The 16,783-nt window shown below is 32.9% G+C and overlaps 1 protein-coding gene and 1 pseudogene across 9 annotated transcripts; both read left to right on the forward strand.

Annotated features, from left to right (window-relative positions):
* The first annotated feature begins 715 nt into the window (after positions 1-715).
* On the forward strand, positions 716-10,824 carry LOC18587101 (uncharacterized). 9 transcript variants are annotated; one of them, XR_016028822.1, is made up of 9 exons: positions 717-861; positions 1,397-1,434; positions 1,720-1,807; positions 2,848-2,958; positions 9,031-9,135; positions 9,352-9,647; positions 9,721-9,813; positions 9,918-10,034; positions 10,258-10,824. XR_016028822.1 is itself a non-coding variant. In XM_088810595.1 (9 exons), exons 7-9 carry the CDS (start codon positions 9,384-9,386, stop codon positions 9,978-9,980), a joined length of 420 nt encoding a protein of 139 aa, XP_088666721.1. In that variant the 5' UTR covers positions 717-861; positions 1,397-1,434; positions 1,720-1,807; positions 2,848-2,958; positions 4,042-4,596; positions 9,031-9,135; positions 9,352-9,383; the 3' UTR covers positions 9,981-10,824. The 9 variants fall into 9 exon arrangements, 7 of the variants coding, with proteins under 7 accessions (XP_088666725.1, XP_088666726.1, XP_088666721.1 ...); XR_001929946.2 differs by having other exon boundaries at positions 10,609-10,824; XM_088810595.1 differs by adding an exon at positions 4,042-4,596 and having other exon boundaries at positions 9,918-10,824.
* On the forward strand, positions 5,946-9,052 carry LOC148760471 (uncharacterized; annotated as a pseudogene).
* Positions 10,825-16,783: the final 5,959 nt, after the last annotated feature.

Raw genomic sequence — 16,783 nt, forward strand, 5'->3', positions numbered from 1 at the left:
TTACTATTAGATGGTAGTAAAAGTTCTTCAGTTAAGGATTTGGAAAAATCCTATTCATAAGGGAATGAAAAATTCTGTGATGGCAGGGTGGAGAGAGACAGGCATGATTTCCGCCAACGTTTTGCAGGAAGGGGATGTCAGGAGTTACCCCGTATATATACTGGTACTGGTAGAGTTGATTTTGTGTATATATATATATATAAATATATATATTTATATCTATTATTTTTTTTCTTTTGCAGATATGCTAAAACTTTGTTCTGTAAGCATTTTTCTAGTAACTCACTGTTGTAATTTTCTTCCTACTAAATTTAATTATTTCTTACCTCTTAAATTTTCACAATTCCTATATTTTGCTATTGAAACTGAGTTATTCCTCACCTTCTTGTGCGAGTACTTTGAACAATTGTAAGTCTTGTAGAATGATTACTGTCATGCCTTATTGGTTCCTGAATTCGTAAGGCATTTGAATTACCAATCTGTGATTTGATTGTAGCCACCATTCTTGCTTCCTGGACGTACACTTCAATTTTTAAATATAGTCACTGCAACATTTTTACCCTTTTACTGTAAAATTTTAGCTGCATTTTTTCTTATGTAACTAAATTCATCATATTGCTTTTAATACATTTAATTTAATTACACTCTTTGAAGTGTAATTCCATAAAAAAAATTAAGAAGAGAAAATCCCACAAAATAAAAGCATAAAAAATTTTAGTTATGTAACTAAATTAACTCAAATGGATTTGTGTCGTATGCGTAGTCCTAGACCTGTTCCTATATTTGAGCCTGCCCATTTCAATTCCCAAGTGCTCTGCTCCGTACAAATTATTTGATCTACTCTCAATTTTTCTAAGACAGGTAAATCATTGTTTCTCGATTCATCAATTCTCTTTTGCTTTCTTTGGCTACTAAGAACATTCTCGGTTGACACAGATGAAAAGAAATCCTCAGTGATTTTCTCAACTCTTTTGATTTTATGTTATTTTTGTTTGTTATTTTTTCAAATCTATTTGAAATTTGATAGTTGGGAATTTTGAACAAATGTTGAATAGAGTTTTTTTATTGTGTTCAGGCAAGTACTCATATTCAATTCTCTAATTCTGATTCAGGTACTCACTCTATTTCTCCTCTGATTTTCTTTTATTTTAAGCATGATTTATGTAGGTCAAGTTTAGATTAGGGTTTCCTATAACACTAATTAAGGATTTGATCGCAAATTAGGGTTGCTTAGAAAATATAGATATCAATATAGGGTTGCTTAGGGTTGTTGGTCTTTCTTTTATTGATTTGTGAGATATTTTTAAATTGGATTTTCGTTTTCATTAATTTTCTCTTTCTTTTATTTTCTACTTGATTGCAGTTAATGTTTTCTATTTTGTCTCTTTGATTCTAGGAGTAAGATGACTTTGGTTGCTTGAGAATCTGACATAGGTAAGTTTCAGTGCTTTTTCCTTTGATTTTTTTTGTAATTTAGTTGATGATGGAATTGACTTAAAGAAACTGTGTTATAAGCTCTATGATAGTGCTTATCTTCATTACAATCGCCTTTATACTGCTCAGCTAGGTAATTCAAAGACATGCTTTGATGAAATTGGCAGCTGGATTAAAATTTTGTCCTTCACTTTTTATTTATAAAATTTAATGTAGTTAAGCTGTCAATTCCCAAAGAATCCTAACTATGATATGCAATGTTATAACTTATATTCTACATTATAGGCACACAAGAAGAAGCAGCTGAAGCTTATGATATTGCTGCAATTAAGTTTAGAGGGACAAGTGCTGTAACCAATTTTGACATAAATAGGTATGATGTAAAGAGAATTTGCTCAAGCTCTACTCTTACTAATCTCAAGTCAAGTCAGCTTATAATTAGTAAGCTTTTAACATTAAACAACGTAAGTTGGAACAAGCTAGAAATGATAAAGGGGTCTTTCTCTTTGATCTAGGAATCTTTGTTTTCAATCAAAGATTGAAAGTTTATTAGCATTTTCTATAAAAACAGACTAGTAAACAACGCCTCCATATTTGTTATATGTATATTAACACCTTTCCAAGCTATTCATTATTAGTACAATTGTATTAGTATTTTTTTTTAGCTGTAATACTTTTCCTAGCTAGTAACAGTCACTACAACATAAATAACTTTTAATGACAATTTTAGATGCACTTTTATTTTTGCATCTGTTGCTTCTAGTATTCTACACCATTCAAGTCTGAAGCCGCTTCCTCTTAAGATTTTTTTGTTGCTTCTTTTTCTTTTTGTCATTTGCTCAGCTTGTTACTCTTTGTTTTGTTAGTCTTACTAAGCACAACATTTATGTGTTTGGGTAATACTACATTTGTTGTTCTCATCCTCGTTGATTACGTAAATAGCTAAAAGTTGTTATTGGATGAGGATATCTGATGAAATTATATCTCAGCAGGCATTTTGCATCTGCTAATGCTTCATCTCTGATAATACAATTTTTACATTGTAGTAATATGCTTCATCTCTGATAATCCGAGAAAGAGATTAACTGAAGGAAAGTGGAAGTAATATGCTATTGCAGTACTTTCTCAAGAATTACTAGCGGAACAGTAGCTCTAGTTAGCATCAACATGTAACTTTCTCATATTACAGTTCCACTTGGAATCAAGGCATCCTTGATTACTGTGACAATCCCACTCTTAATGAAATATCCATCAGTATCCCTTGCAGCTTCTTCCACATTGTCGCTGTTAAGGATCTAAAATAGCAACATCTAATGTTAACATTTAATGTCAACACTTATTGAATTAATATCATTTTGTATACTAACACTTATTGAATTAATGTCATCTGTTGCTTCCATGTTTTAACTACAGTTACCTGACTTTAAGAAGTTGCTTGATACCGAGTTTGAAAAGGTCAAGGCTAGTTCATCTTCAAGTCCACAGAATCATCCACTGATACGTCAGTTCCGGCAAGCTGTCTGGGTATGTATTTTAAACACATCAAGGCAGTTTTGGAAATTATTAAGATGGAATAAGTTAACGATTATCTTTTATCCATATGTTGTTTTTATTTCTTCTTATACTGTTAATCTTATTTTGTATTTAGGGTCAAGGTTCATCTTGGTCTTTGAGTCTAAAACATTATATTGTTTTATATGTATGCATGTAGACAAAAGTATACATGTTTGTTACTGTTTTAATGCTAGTTATTTTTTATAATGTTGTTATATATTTCTATCTTGTGTTATATAGAATTATCGTGAGTAGACTTACTTTTCAATAGTATTTTTTTTAGTGAATTTGGATAGTTCTGTAAAGATGATAGATAAGAGTTGGATGTGTTGTTCTAGATTGAGTAAAGGATACATAGATGGAGTTAGGCAATTTCTTGATTTTGCATTTGCAAATGGGTCAAAGGGAGGATTGATTTTGTGCCCTTGTAAGACTTGTAACAATTGTTTGTGGAAAGATCAGGATGAAGTTTATAATCATCTTATTTGCAAAGGAATTGATCAAGGTGTAGACACTAAAATCATAAACAAAAAAATGAATTAAAAAAAATATAATAAAAATAATAAAAATTAAAAAATAAAGAAGAAATGAAAAAAGAGGGGAGAGAGGTACGACTGGCAGGGTGTGGACGCACCCTGCCAGGCACCTCCCTCACCCTGCCAGACGCGAAAAATTCGCGTCTGGCAGGGTAGTGGAACGTGCCCCCCCAGTGCTCAGAAACCGGGTATAAAGGGGAGGGGCACTGTAGCAATGGAAAGGGGGATCTGGCAAGCTAAAGCAACAAGGCACAACTTGCAAGCAAAAAAAATGGAAACCAAAAAAACCCAAAAGAAATCCTATTCTCTAGCAGCCAACAAATCCCTAGCCACAAGAACAAGCAATCAAAAAATCCCTAGCAAGCTTCCTAACAATTGAAAATCCACAATCAATACTGAAAAATTGATCAAAAAAAATTAGGAGAAATAGCAATTGATTTTTTAGAGTGTGGGTTTTGATTTTTAGGGGAAGATCTAGATTTTTAGGAGAGGTTCTGAGTAACTGGGAGTGTTTCAGTTTTGGGTGAGATGTTGCCGGCTAGAAAGGAGGGGATGAGTTGGGTTTTTAGGGGAGAGCAAGGCTCGGTTATCACAGACAAGTAGAGAGAGGATCGAGTCCCTGGCCTGCGTCACCGGCGTGAATACCAGCTGCAGATTGGCGCCAAGGATCTGCTGCCGGCGCAAGGGAAAGAAGAGCTGAGCGGAGGAATAGAGAGAGGAGCGGCTGTCGGCGCAAGGGAAGGAAGAGTGAGCCTAGTGCCGCGGCATCAGATCCGGTGAAAGGTGGACGGCAAGAGCCTTGGATCCCATTGCCGGTGGGGGGTGGAGAGAAGAAAGAGAGCATGAGAGAACAAATGGAGATTATTTTTTAGAAAGAGGGCAACATAATAGTCAGGAACAAGAAGAACAGGGAGGAAAGGACGAAAACCATACCTCAGTGCAAAAAGAGGCTCCAAACGACACCGTTCAAGAGAGGATAAAGTCATTTCTTCAGCTACCCATGGTGCGCATGGCAAAAGGGTGCAGTGGGTTGTGATCCTTCCACCCGGGCTGCCATATAATTCCAAGTGAGGTAAAAAAAAAATCATATTTTTTTCATAATTTATTGTGTTTTGTATGAATTGGGTTTATTGTGGTGATTGATGATATATAGCAAAGTTAAATCATTTTAGTATAATGCTTTAAAATCTTCAAATAGCATTCTGTAATTAGGGAAATTAGTTTGAGCAAAAGTGTAAAGATGCAAAGGGGTAGAATGACAAGAATTTCATTTTAAAGATGATTAGTTAAAAACAAAAAAAAAAAAAAATGAAATAGGTAAGAATAAAAATAGAATGTTTCATAATATAAAAAATGTAAAAAATGGAGATAGATAAGAATATAGGAGTATATATATATATATATATATATATATATATATATATATATATATTTAAATGTATAATAAGTAATAATAAAATTATGAAGAGATAGATATTTGGTTACAAAGGTAGATGAAAAAATGAATAAATATATAACAAAACAAAGAAATACATCTAATTGCTAAAACTAAATATATAGTATATATACATGTAAAATGTAATGGAATAAGATCGGTAGAATGACAAACAAATCAAAGGAGATAATTTTACGTAAAATGTAGAGTTGATAAAAATGGGATGAGATAATAGATTATTTAATATAGATAAAGAATCATTTAACTTGGTGTCGATGATGGGATAATCGATCGAGACGCGAGAAGTCGCAATCCCGGGCTTATGTTTTCTAGGCTCGAAATCCGAATCAAGACTCCACCAGTATGATGGGAGGGCTTCGATTTCAAGATCTCGAAGTTTTGATAAATAAAGAATTTGATTATACAAAAATTACTCAATAAAAATAATAAATAAATAACAAAAAAAAGATAAAAAGGTAATAAATAAATAATTCAAATATATAGTAAATAATTAATTTGTGAAAATGCAATATACATGATATTAAATAAATAGAAAAGTAAAATAAATAAATAAATAATAATAAAAAACAACTAATTTAAAATTAAGTATTGGATATTAAGTGGCATAAACTATATTATAAAAAATGTGAAGACAAAGATAAGAAAGAAAAAAGAATTAAATAAATATATATATACAATAAGATTTTAGGCTTTAGGTTTGGATAAAAGATTGTTTATGAAAAAATATAATAATAATAAAAAATATAGAAATATAAAAAATATATATATTTATACAAAATATAAAAATATAAAATAAAATAAAAAAAATAATAAAATTTTTGTTCACTAAAAATAACATGGAATCATAAATAATTTACCTAATTATAAAAGGAAAATATAGGAGAAATTTAGAATAAAAAATGTAAGGTACAAAAAATAATGATTAGACATAAAATAGAAAACATAATAAAAAATAAAATAAAAATAATAATTAAACAATGAGAAAATGAAAAAAAATAAAATAGATAATTGTATTAGCCTAGCATATATATGTTGCATCATGTATACCATTGCATATAAATATTTCTGTTTTCGAGTTTAAGCCCTGATGATGGGATCTTCCGAGGATCTTGCGAAGACGGGTATTTTTCGAAAAGTTCTCTAAGTGAAAAGATGTCCTCGGGTCCCACCAGTATGATGGGAGGGCTCGAGAACCATCTTTAATAAAAGGCTTTTGCCCGAATTAGGTTCATTATGCACAAAAATATTATTTTAGAAGAAAACGTACGATGACTTCGATGATGGGAATTATTCATCGAATTAGCGAAGGTGAGTTTCTCGGATAATTTCTTAGGTGAGAGAATACCCCGAGTCCCACCAGCATGATGGACGGATTCGGAAAAATATCCTCGATAAAAGGTTATTCGTCGGACATTTTTATCTCACGCCATGCATTTCATCTTGCCACCCATTTGCATTCCATTAGGAGATAAAATAGAAGAATAATAATTAAGAAAATATAGTGAAATTAAAAATTAAAGCCCAATAGGATAATCTAAAAATGGTACCGTTCATGGAACGGGCGTCCCGGGGGTGCTAATCCTTCCCCGGGCGTAACCGTACTCCCGAACCTAGATCTAGAAAATCGTAGACCAGTTTAAGGTTCTTTTCGGTGGGCTTAAAATTAATTTAAGTTTTCATCGATTAGAATTGAGTCAATAGGTGGCCAATCGCACCTAGTAAAAAAGATTGGTGGCGACTCCTAGTTTAATTTTTTAGTGAGTTTTCATATTCGCGTCTGGCGGTCGGGTTCCCGGACCCGCACGTTACGACACAAGGTTACATTCATTAGATATATCATGGGGAGAGGTCATCACCTTCTGTGAGTGTTGATGATGATGTAGGTATGGGAGATGAGTCAAATATGCATGATGACGTAGAGCAATTAGTGCAAGATGTTATGAGGCAAGAAGGTTATGATGATCATATGGGTTATTTTGAGGACAATGAAGAAGAAGGTGGTAAGGGCCCAAATTTAGATGCTAAGAAATTTTTTGAATTGATGAAGGATTGTTTGGAGGATGTATACCCTGGGTGCAAAAAATCTAATAAGCTGTCTTTTCTTATTAGATTGCTTAATATCAAAGGAATGACTGGATGTAGCAATGCTACAATTACCATGTTTTTGGAGTTGCTTAAGTCAATATTACCAAAAGGTGAAACACTATCAAAATCCTACAGTGAAGCAGCAAGGATTATGAAAGGTTTAGGCCTTGAGTATGAGAAAATTGATGCATGTTGTAATGATTGTATGCTATTTTGGGGAAATTATGTTGAAGCAACATCTTGTCATATATGCGGAGCTTCAAGATGGGAGGGATATCATGAAGATCAAGAATCAAGTACTTCTACAAAACTTCGAAAAATCCCAAAAAAGGTTCTTAGGTACTTTCCTTTGAAACCAAGACTCCAAAGGTTGTTTTTATTCTCCAAGACTGCTAAGGCAATGAGGTGGCATGAAGAGAGTTATGGCTTTAACCCATTTAGAACCATGAGTTTGTCATATAGCATATGGCTAGTCATACTAATTCCATACAACCTACCTCCATGGATGTGCATGAAGTCTTCATACTTTTTATTATCTCTTTTGATTCCTAGTCCTTTATCACCTTCAAACAACATTGATGTTTATCTGCAACCTTTAATTAAGGAATTAAAAGAGTTATGGGAGTTTGGAGCTACTACTTTTGATGCCTCAAGCCAACAAAACTTCCAAATGCTTGCAGCTTTATCGTGGACTGTTAGTGATTTTCCAGGTTATGCAATGTTATCTAGATGTACTGAAGGATACTTAGCTTGTTCTACTTGTAACTATGAAACTTCTTCCATATTCTTGAACCATAGTAAGAAAAATGTTTACATGGGGCATAGAAGATTTTTGGATTTAAATCATAAATGGAGGTATGATAAGAAATCTTTTGATGGAACTATAAAGTTGGGCTTTTCACCAATGTTGCTTTTTGGGTTTGATGTGTTAAAAGTATTGAAGGATTTTAATAATAAATTTGGAAAGACTCAAAAGCATGCAGATGATGATAATCCATGGAAGAAAAAAAGTATATTTTTTTAGCTACCTTATTGAGAGTATAATCTCTTACGTCACAATTTAGATGTAATGCACATAGAGAAAAATGTTTGTGATTCTTTACTTGCCACACTTCTAGATATTGATGGCAAAACAAAAGATCATTTGAAAGGTCGTTTTGACCTACAAGATTTGGGTATAAGAAAAGAGCTTCATCCTAGAACTCTTGCACTTGACAAGATACTTCTACCTCCTGCATGCTTTTCAATGACTTCAAAGGAAAAAGGTGTTCTTTGTGAAGTTTTGAAAGGAATGAAAATTCTAGATAGCCATGCAACTAATATCTCAAGATGTGTCAATCTCAAAGAATGTAAAGTTTCAGGACTAAAAAGTTATGACTCTCACTTTTTGATGCACAATGTACTTCACATGGCTGTTCGAAAAGTATTGCCAAAACATGTGGTCAAAGTCTTGATTAGACTAAGTGCCTTCTTTTGAGGAATATACACCAAAGTTATCTAATTGGAAGAGTTTGAGCACTTGGAAAAAAGAGATTGCAGTGGTTCTTTGTGAACTTGAGAGAATTTTTCCGCCATCTTTTTCTGACATCATGATCCATTTGCCCATTCATTTGGGACGTGAAGGTATACTAGGTGGACCAGTCTAATATCGTTGTATGTACCCTGTAGAGAGGTATGTAAAATTATTATATTATTAGCTAAGTTTCATTAAGAAAGTTATGCTCAAATTATTAATGTTATGTTTTTTAACATATATTTTCTAAAAATGAAATCTTATGTATGTAATAAAAATCATCCAAAAGGTTGTATAGCAGAGGGCTATTTAGCAGAGGAATGCATTAACTTTTGTACAGAAATTGGATCACCATGAATATATGGTACTAGTTTTACCCTTTATTGTATTTATAATGTTGTTAACTTGTAAGTTATTTTGTTAGTAATTTATTTTATTTTTTATTAATACAGAAAGTTAATAGGGGAAACATAGAGGAAATATCCCAAGCTGATATGTTTCTTTTGACACATAAACACAAGAATGGAGAATTGGATGAGGAAAGCATGGGAATTTTGGTATGACTAAAAACTTTATATTGAAAGATCATATAAACATGAATAATTTAATTATAATTATTTATGTTTAATTTCAGTTTGAATATAAGCAGCAAATATCTCAAAATTTAGAGAATTCTAAAGATCTTGAACCTCAAAATGAAATCTTTGCTCATGTAATGGGGCATAACAAAGCTAGCCATGTGTATCTTAACGGAAGAGGTGTGATTGCTTCAGATCTAAAGAAAAAACCACCTTCATTTGATTCCATGGATGCCCAAAGAATGGTTGAAAATGCTAGAAGAGTTGCTATGGATGAGATGAAAGAAGTGAAAGATAAATTAGAAGAGGAGATGCAAAAAAAGTTGGAGCAGCAAGTACAATCTATCAAGATTGAGATGACAGATCAAGTTCTAACGATCAAATCAGAAATTTTGCAGCAAATTAACTTGTTGATCTCACAATTACAAATGAGGTTTCCTAGGCCAGCAACTTCAACCATAAATGACTGGCCATCAACTTCTTCACAAATGGTAACATCCATTGCAACCATTTTTTTTTATTTTCTTTCAATTCTCAAGTTTCTTTACTTATAATAATTTGCAGCTTAACGAATCATCGTTGATTGATTGTCAAGAAATGGAACAAATAATCAAACACCAAATATTTGATAATATATCTTTAAATCAGATTTGTAAGGTTAGTAAGTTACAATCACTTTAAGAGTTTTTACAATTTTGACGTTCTAATTTGTAATATAATTTAAGATTTATGATTTGTGATATCATTTTTACTTTTCTTAGATGGTGAAAGTTAATGTTCCTTACTGCTCTTGGAAGAATAAAGGCACAACTTCGAACAAATGAGCCTAACAAGATACTTGGAAGAATTGATTCCAAATACTGCTATTGGTGAATGCTGTAAGTCATTTTATGTTAATTTATGTAATTGCTTTGAAGATAATTTTGTTCTAGTATTATCATTGGAATTGTTCTCTGCTGGATCCTTATCATGGTTTTCTAATGTATTGTTCTCTACTAGATCCCTATCATGATTTTTTGATGTATTGTTCTCTGCTGGGAGCTTCCTTGTTTTTGATGACTCGTAATCCTAGGGGTCTCTTTTTTAATCTTTTGGTGGCAGTTTCTATTAGTGGAACGCAGCAAGGTCCTGAGGTCTGTTGGTTTGGCTCTGATTTTATTTTTGTGACAGGAGCATTTCTTTATTACCTTGCTTTTGGCTTTTACTATTTTCAGTCTTCTTTTTCATCTTGTCCCTGCTGAACTTAGCCACTTCATAGAGATTTTATTGTAATTGTACAGCTCTGTTACCACACCAATTTTTATGCCATTAAAGTCTTAGGCTAATAAGACAAAAGACTTGCCATGGCATCCATTGGTGATGGATTAGTATAATTATGCTTTTTAGAAAAAATATTACCTATTATATGAACTACTTGCAAATGAATTTTATCTTGCAACTTAATCTTTGTAGGTAAGGAAGGCTAGGAACTGTAATGTTAGCTGGTTTTGTTAGATTGGAGAATAGACAAACAAATATGTATAGAGAGGAGTTAGAGAGAAGAAGAGAGAAAGAGAGAGATGACTAAAATTAGTTGAGGAAACCCTATATTGTAAACATTGTAAAGACCTTTGAAAATGATTTTTAAAGCATTTGATTTTTGAGGCATTAGTTCTACAATTTGATTTTATGATTTGCGAGCATGTCTTTCTATCACCTATTAAAAGGTTATATGTGTCTGTATTTTATACTTTTTAGCTGCACATTTTATATGCTACCATATGATTTAAGATTGTAGTCATATAGAATACAGTTGCACTTTAATTTTGCTATTGAATCCCATAAATAAGTGTAGCCATACTTTTCCATTCATTGGCTAAGGTTGCACTCAGAAAAAGTGCAGCCTTAACCTAAGGCTGCATATTTTTCACCTATGACTGTAAGTTTTTTTTGCAACCAAAGGTAAAAAATGTTGTAGTGAGTGCTATAGGAATAGTTTTTATTACTTTTTTTTTCCATCTTTTATTACAATTTTTAGAATTGGGTTTTGCAAATTTCTTGTATTTGATTTTACATTCTATACTTAATATTTTGGAATACCATATATATATATATGTACTTCATACCATATTTTGGAGTACTGTGTATGTAACTTCTGAGCCTTTGACCAATTTGCATACTTCAAGAAAATTTTACAACCATGTTTTTTTTTTCTTTGAGAAGAAATCTTAAGAACAATTACACTAATTATTAGTTTAAATAATTCTTGTTAATCAATAATATTAGCTTTACAATTGACCTTTGTTTTGAAATGATTAAAACATATTATCAAAATTGCAAACCTAAGTTTTTAAAATAATTTAAAAGACCCCTTGAACTTTAAAATGAAATGACTAAGTGTTTGAACAAGAAAATATTTTAAAACGGGTCAAAAACAGTGCCTTTAAGTCATAAGTATCGATACTAATAAGTAAAGTATTGATACCTCATTCATATCAAACAATAAGTATCAAGACCTTCATTAGAAGTATTGATACATTTTAACTCGAGAGTAAAAATTTTGAAGCAAGACCAAAAGTATCGATACATGGCCAATATGTATCGATTCTGTCTCGAATATTGGGACTTATCATACAAGTATTGATACCTTATGCTAAACCCAAAAGAAAAGTGTCAATACTTGGACAAAAGTAGCGATACTTCAAGTCTGCTAGGCATGAAAAAGACAACTATAATAGTTAGTTTTTGCATTAAATGAAGTCCAATGGCTCCAAATGTCTCCAAACATATAAACTGAAGCTTCCCACTCATTTTTGAAGTTAAGAAGACTCAGAAAAACATTCCAAAAAGAAAAAAGTAACATTTATACCTCAAGTTCATTAATTTCTTTCTTGCGTTTAAGTCTTCCTATTGTGACACTTATTGTTCTTTAAATTCTCATTGTAACACTTATTATTCTTTAAATTCTTCATCCTTTATTCACCTACTTTGTAAAATCTTTGTACCTACCAAGCTCATCAGCCTTTAAGAGGCATTATAGCTCTTTATCTTTCATTCATCATATCCAAATTAAAGGTAATACATTAACCATTAAAACTTAATGTTGATTATACCTTAATTACTTGAAAAGATAGAGAAGTTAAATCTTAGCACTGAAAAGGTTGTTATAAAGGTTATGCTTAGGCTTTTTGTTTTGGAAAGGTTATGCTTAGACTTTGAAAAAGCATTTTTCATTAGTGGATTAAAAACTTCTTGGAAAGCTAAGGGAGGGAACGTGGATAAGGAGGTTGAACCTCTATAAATGTCTTGTGCAAACTTTTCTTCTTTCTTAAACTACTTTTGTATTGAAAATCAAATCTTTTACAAAGGTTTATTAGTTTGCATAAATTTAAAGAAAAGTTTTTTAAACTCACAAGTACTCATCATTTTTAATTTGGCAAAAATCTTCAATGCTGAGAAAAGGTATTGATATAGCGGAAGTAACAATACAGAAAAAGCAATTCCTAGTTGAAAGAATCTGTGAGGAGCAAATATCCAACCAGCAAAATATTCCAACCAGCAAATATAGTTTTGAAATGCACAAAATAAAAGCCACAGAAAACATTAATGTGGAAAACCCCCTTAATGTGAGAGGTAAAAACCACGGGACTTAGTCCAAAAAAATAATCCATTATAAAAGATCAATGAGTACTGCAAAGAGTTAACCAGCAATTCTAGAACTCATAACAACCTGTACTCACTATCAACAAAGTGGAAATCACCAAGCAACAATGCATAAAACCCAAATAAATGGTATCATGGCCCAACAAATAGAGAGGACAAAAATGCAATCTGATCATACAGATTGAAGCTCACAATGTTAGAAACAAAATACTGAAATTTCATTAAAATCGGACCACAAACCACATTTCAATTGGTACCACAAAGCATGCCAAAAATTTCCTCCTATTCTTTTTTTCGTCAGCACTGTTCTGCACTTCAAAAAACTTATGCTTTTTTCAAAAAGAGCAAAAGTCCTTATATATATATATATATATACTTATTCTTTTTTTTTTTTTTTTACAAATTTAAGTTATGGGCTTTATTTGAAGAGGACCCATAACAAACTCCCCCTTCGACTCAAGTGGAGGCAATTGCCAAATCGACAATCAAACGACAAGCTTCAAACTTCACCCTCGGTAGATTCTTTGTCAACATGTCTGAACCATTATCATTTGTGTGAATCTTTTCAAGCTCTAAGAACTTAAAGTCTAAAACATCACATATGCAGTGATACCGCGCAACAATATGTTTAGATCTACCATGGAATGTAGGATTTTTGCTAAGATGGATAACACTTTAACTATCACAAAACAAAACATACCTCTACTGTGTAAAACCAAGTTCATGCACAAAATTCTTCATCCAAAGCAACTCTTTACAACCTTTGGTAGTAACAATAAACTCAGTCTTAGTAGTAGACAAAAGCAACACATTTTTGCAATCTAAACTACCAAGCCACAACTCCCCTCGCAAAAGTAACTAAATGACCAAAAGTCAACTTTTTAAAGTCAACATCTCTAGCCATGTCTGAATTTGTGTAACCACAAAAAACAGATTCCCCAATTCCAAAATAGATCTTCAAACTGCGAGTGTCTCAGAGATATCTCAAAATCTATTTCATAGATTTCCAATGCTCTCTACTAGGAATGGAAAGAAAAGGACTAACCACACCAACTGCATAAGCTATATTAGGCCTTGTGCAAACCATTGCATACATCAAACTTCCTACTATGGATGCATAAGGAACATGTTGCATGTCTTTTTTCTCTTTATCACTAGGACACTGTCTAGCGCTAAGCCTAAAGTGAGTAACAAGAAGTGTACTTACCACTTTAGCTTTATCCATGTAAAACCGCTAAAGTACTCTCTCAATATACTTTTCTTGAGATAACCATAGATTCTTGGTTTCTCTGTCACAGATGATCCGCTTGCCAAGCATCTATCTTGTTGGTCCTAAGTCTTTCATTGCAAAAGACTAGCCAAGCTCCTTTTTCAACTTGTCCATTCTAGAAGAATTATGACCAATAATCAACATGTCATCAACATAGAGTAACAAAAAAATGAAGTCATTGTCAAAAGGTTTTTGCACAAAAACACAATTATTAGAGTTAGTTTTCTTGAATGCCTGTTGGATCATAACGAACTCAAACTTCTTGTACCATTGCCTCGGTGCTTGTTTCAAGCCATACAAACTTTTCTTCAACTTGCAAACATAGTTTTCTTTGCCCTTCATCATAAAACCCTCTGATTGCTCTATGTCGATCTCCTTTTCCAAATCACCATGAAGGAAAGCAATCTTCACATTCATTTGTTGAACCTCTAAATCAAGACTAGCTGCTAAACCAAGAACAACTTGGATGGAAGACATTTTAACAACCGATGAGAAGATATCATCAAAATCAATTCCCTTTCTTTGTCTAAGACCTTTGACAAATAATCTGGCTTTATATCATGGATTGGAAGAATTTTCTTCATTCTTCAACCTGTACACCCATCAATTTTGCAAAGCTTTTTTGTCCTGAGGTAACTTGACCAACTCAAAAGTATAATTGTCAAGCAAAGACTTTATCTTATCTTTCATAGTTGCAACCCATTCTGCCTTTTGCTCACTTTCCATAACCTTTTCGTAGCACTCAAGTTCTTCCCCATCATTGAGGAGCATATATTCATTAGGTGAGTAGTGATTAGAAGGAATTTGCTATTTATTAGCCTTTCTAAGTTGAACAACAAGTTCATTAGTAACCTTATTAGCAGGAGCATCCATCTCATTAGCAATACTAACATGATTATTCTTAACTTGATCATTAGGAGTATAATTCTCCACACCCAACTCAGCTACATCAGGCATACGTGCCTCAAGAACTGGATCAAGATCAACTAAGCCATCAGTACTTGGAGACTTTGACTTCTCTACCTTATCTATTTCTTCAATGGCTTGATTTTCCATGAAAACAACATCACAAATTTTGACATGCTTTTTTTCAACTGGATCATATAGCCTATAGCCAAATTCATCGTGGCAATTACCAATGAAGATACATTGCCTTGTCTTGACATCTAACTAGGACCTTCCATCTTTGGGCACATGTACAAATGATTTACAACCAAACACACGCAAGTGATCATAGGAAACATCTTTACCATACCACACTCTATTAGGAACATTAGCCTATAAAGGAGATAAATTAATAACATGTGCACCAATATATAAAGCCTCACCCTAAAAAGATCTAGGCAACTTTGCTTTTGAAAACATTTAACTCTCTATCAATGTCCTGTTCATCCTCTTTGCTAGGCCATTTAGCTGAAGAGTCTTAGAAGGCGTCTTCTAGTGTTTAATACCCTACTGTCTGCAGTATTCATGAAACGGTCCATGGTATTCACCACCATTATCAGCACAAATGCATTTCAGTTTCTTTCTTGTTTCCCTTTCAACAGAAGTTTGAAACTGCTTAAAAACACCAAGTACCTGATCTTTAGTTTTCAAGACATAAACCCAAAGTCTCCTTGAATGGTCATCGATGAAAGTCACAAAGTAAATTGCACCACCAAATGTTTTTGTTTTCATTGGACCATAGACATCTGCATGCACCATCTCAAGCAACTCTGATTTTTTGGAAGGAGGACGATCTTAAAAGATACTCTGTTTTGTTTCCCAGCCAAGCAGTGAGCACACTTTTCTAATCTTGCACCTTTCAACCCTAAAAGTATATTCTTCTTGGCTAAACAATTAAGTCCCTTCTCACTAATGTGACTAAGCCTCTTGTGCCATAACTTTGAAGAGTTGTCACTATCAATTGCATTAACACTATCAGTAGAGACTGAAAGCTTGGTCCAATACAAACTGGAACGTTTCTTTCCATGTCCCATAATCAAAGAACCCTTAGTGAGTTTCCATTTTCCACCACCAAACGTAGTGAAATAACCTTCATCATCAAGAACACCAGTAGAAATCATATGTAAATGGATGTCTGGTGCATGCTTAACATTGTTTAAAAATAGTTTTGTCCCAATGCTGGTTTCCACACAAATAGTTCCAATGCTAGTCACCCTTGACACACCATTGTTACCCAAAAATCTTGAATGTCATCATTGTGGTAAAAAGGGGGATATCAAGAGATTTTGTTATCAATTAAAATGGGAGAACAAAAGCAACAATGGCAAACAAAAAAATAAAGATAGGGGCAATGATGATTGTGTTGCCACCGCTACTGTAGGAAATCTTGTAACTATTCTTAATGAAAATTTGGTTAATGTTGTTCGTGAGAAGAAAAGTTGGGTTGTCAATAGTGGCGCCTGTTCCTATGTGACATCAAGGAGAGTACTTAGACTTTGATTAACTCCTATTATTACTTTTACCTCTATTGTTTCTTCCATGATCCCCTTTTTTGTTTTTCCCCCTGTTTTCAGTAACAAGGACCTTAGACTGTGAAGTTGATGCTCCTTGAGTTCTTCATCTCATCTTTTCATTCAAGATAGCAGTTTTTACATAATCCATGGTAACAACACCACTAGGAGCAGAACTAGTCAAGGTCACACGGAGATTTTTTCAATAATCAAGTAGAGTATTAATTAGCCAAAGCCCTAAAATTTCATCTTCAAACTT

The sequence above is a fragment of the Theobroma cacao genome, chromosome 10, assembly GCF_053813885.1.
Source record: "Theobroma cacao isolate CCN51 chromosome 10, ASM5381388v1, whole genome shotgun sequence".
NCBI lineage: Eukaryota > Viridiplantae > Streptophyta > Magnoliopsida > Malvales > Malvaceae > Theobroma > Theobroma cacao.

What these genes read in the sequence shown, in the direction of transcription:
- LOC18587101 (XM_088810599.1), top strand. Translation starts at nt 9,384, where the DNA reads ATGGATGCCCAAAGAATGGTTGAAAATGCTAGAAGAGTTGCTATGGAT. An exon ending in CATCAACTTCTTCACAAATG is followed by an intron (nt 9,648 to 9,720) that starts GTAACATCCATT and finishes AATAATTTGCAG; the next exon opens with CTTAACGAATCATCGTTGAT. An exon ending in CTTTAAATCAGATTTGTAAG is followed by an intron (nt 9,814 to 9,917) that starts GTTAGTAAGTTA and finishes TACTTTTCTTAG; the next exon opens with ATGGTGAAAGTTAATGTTCC.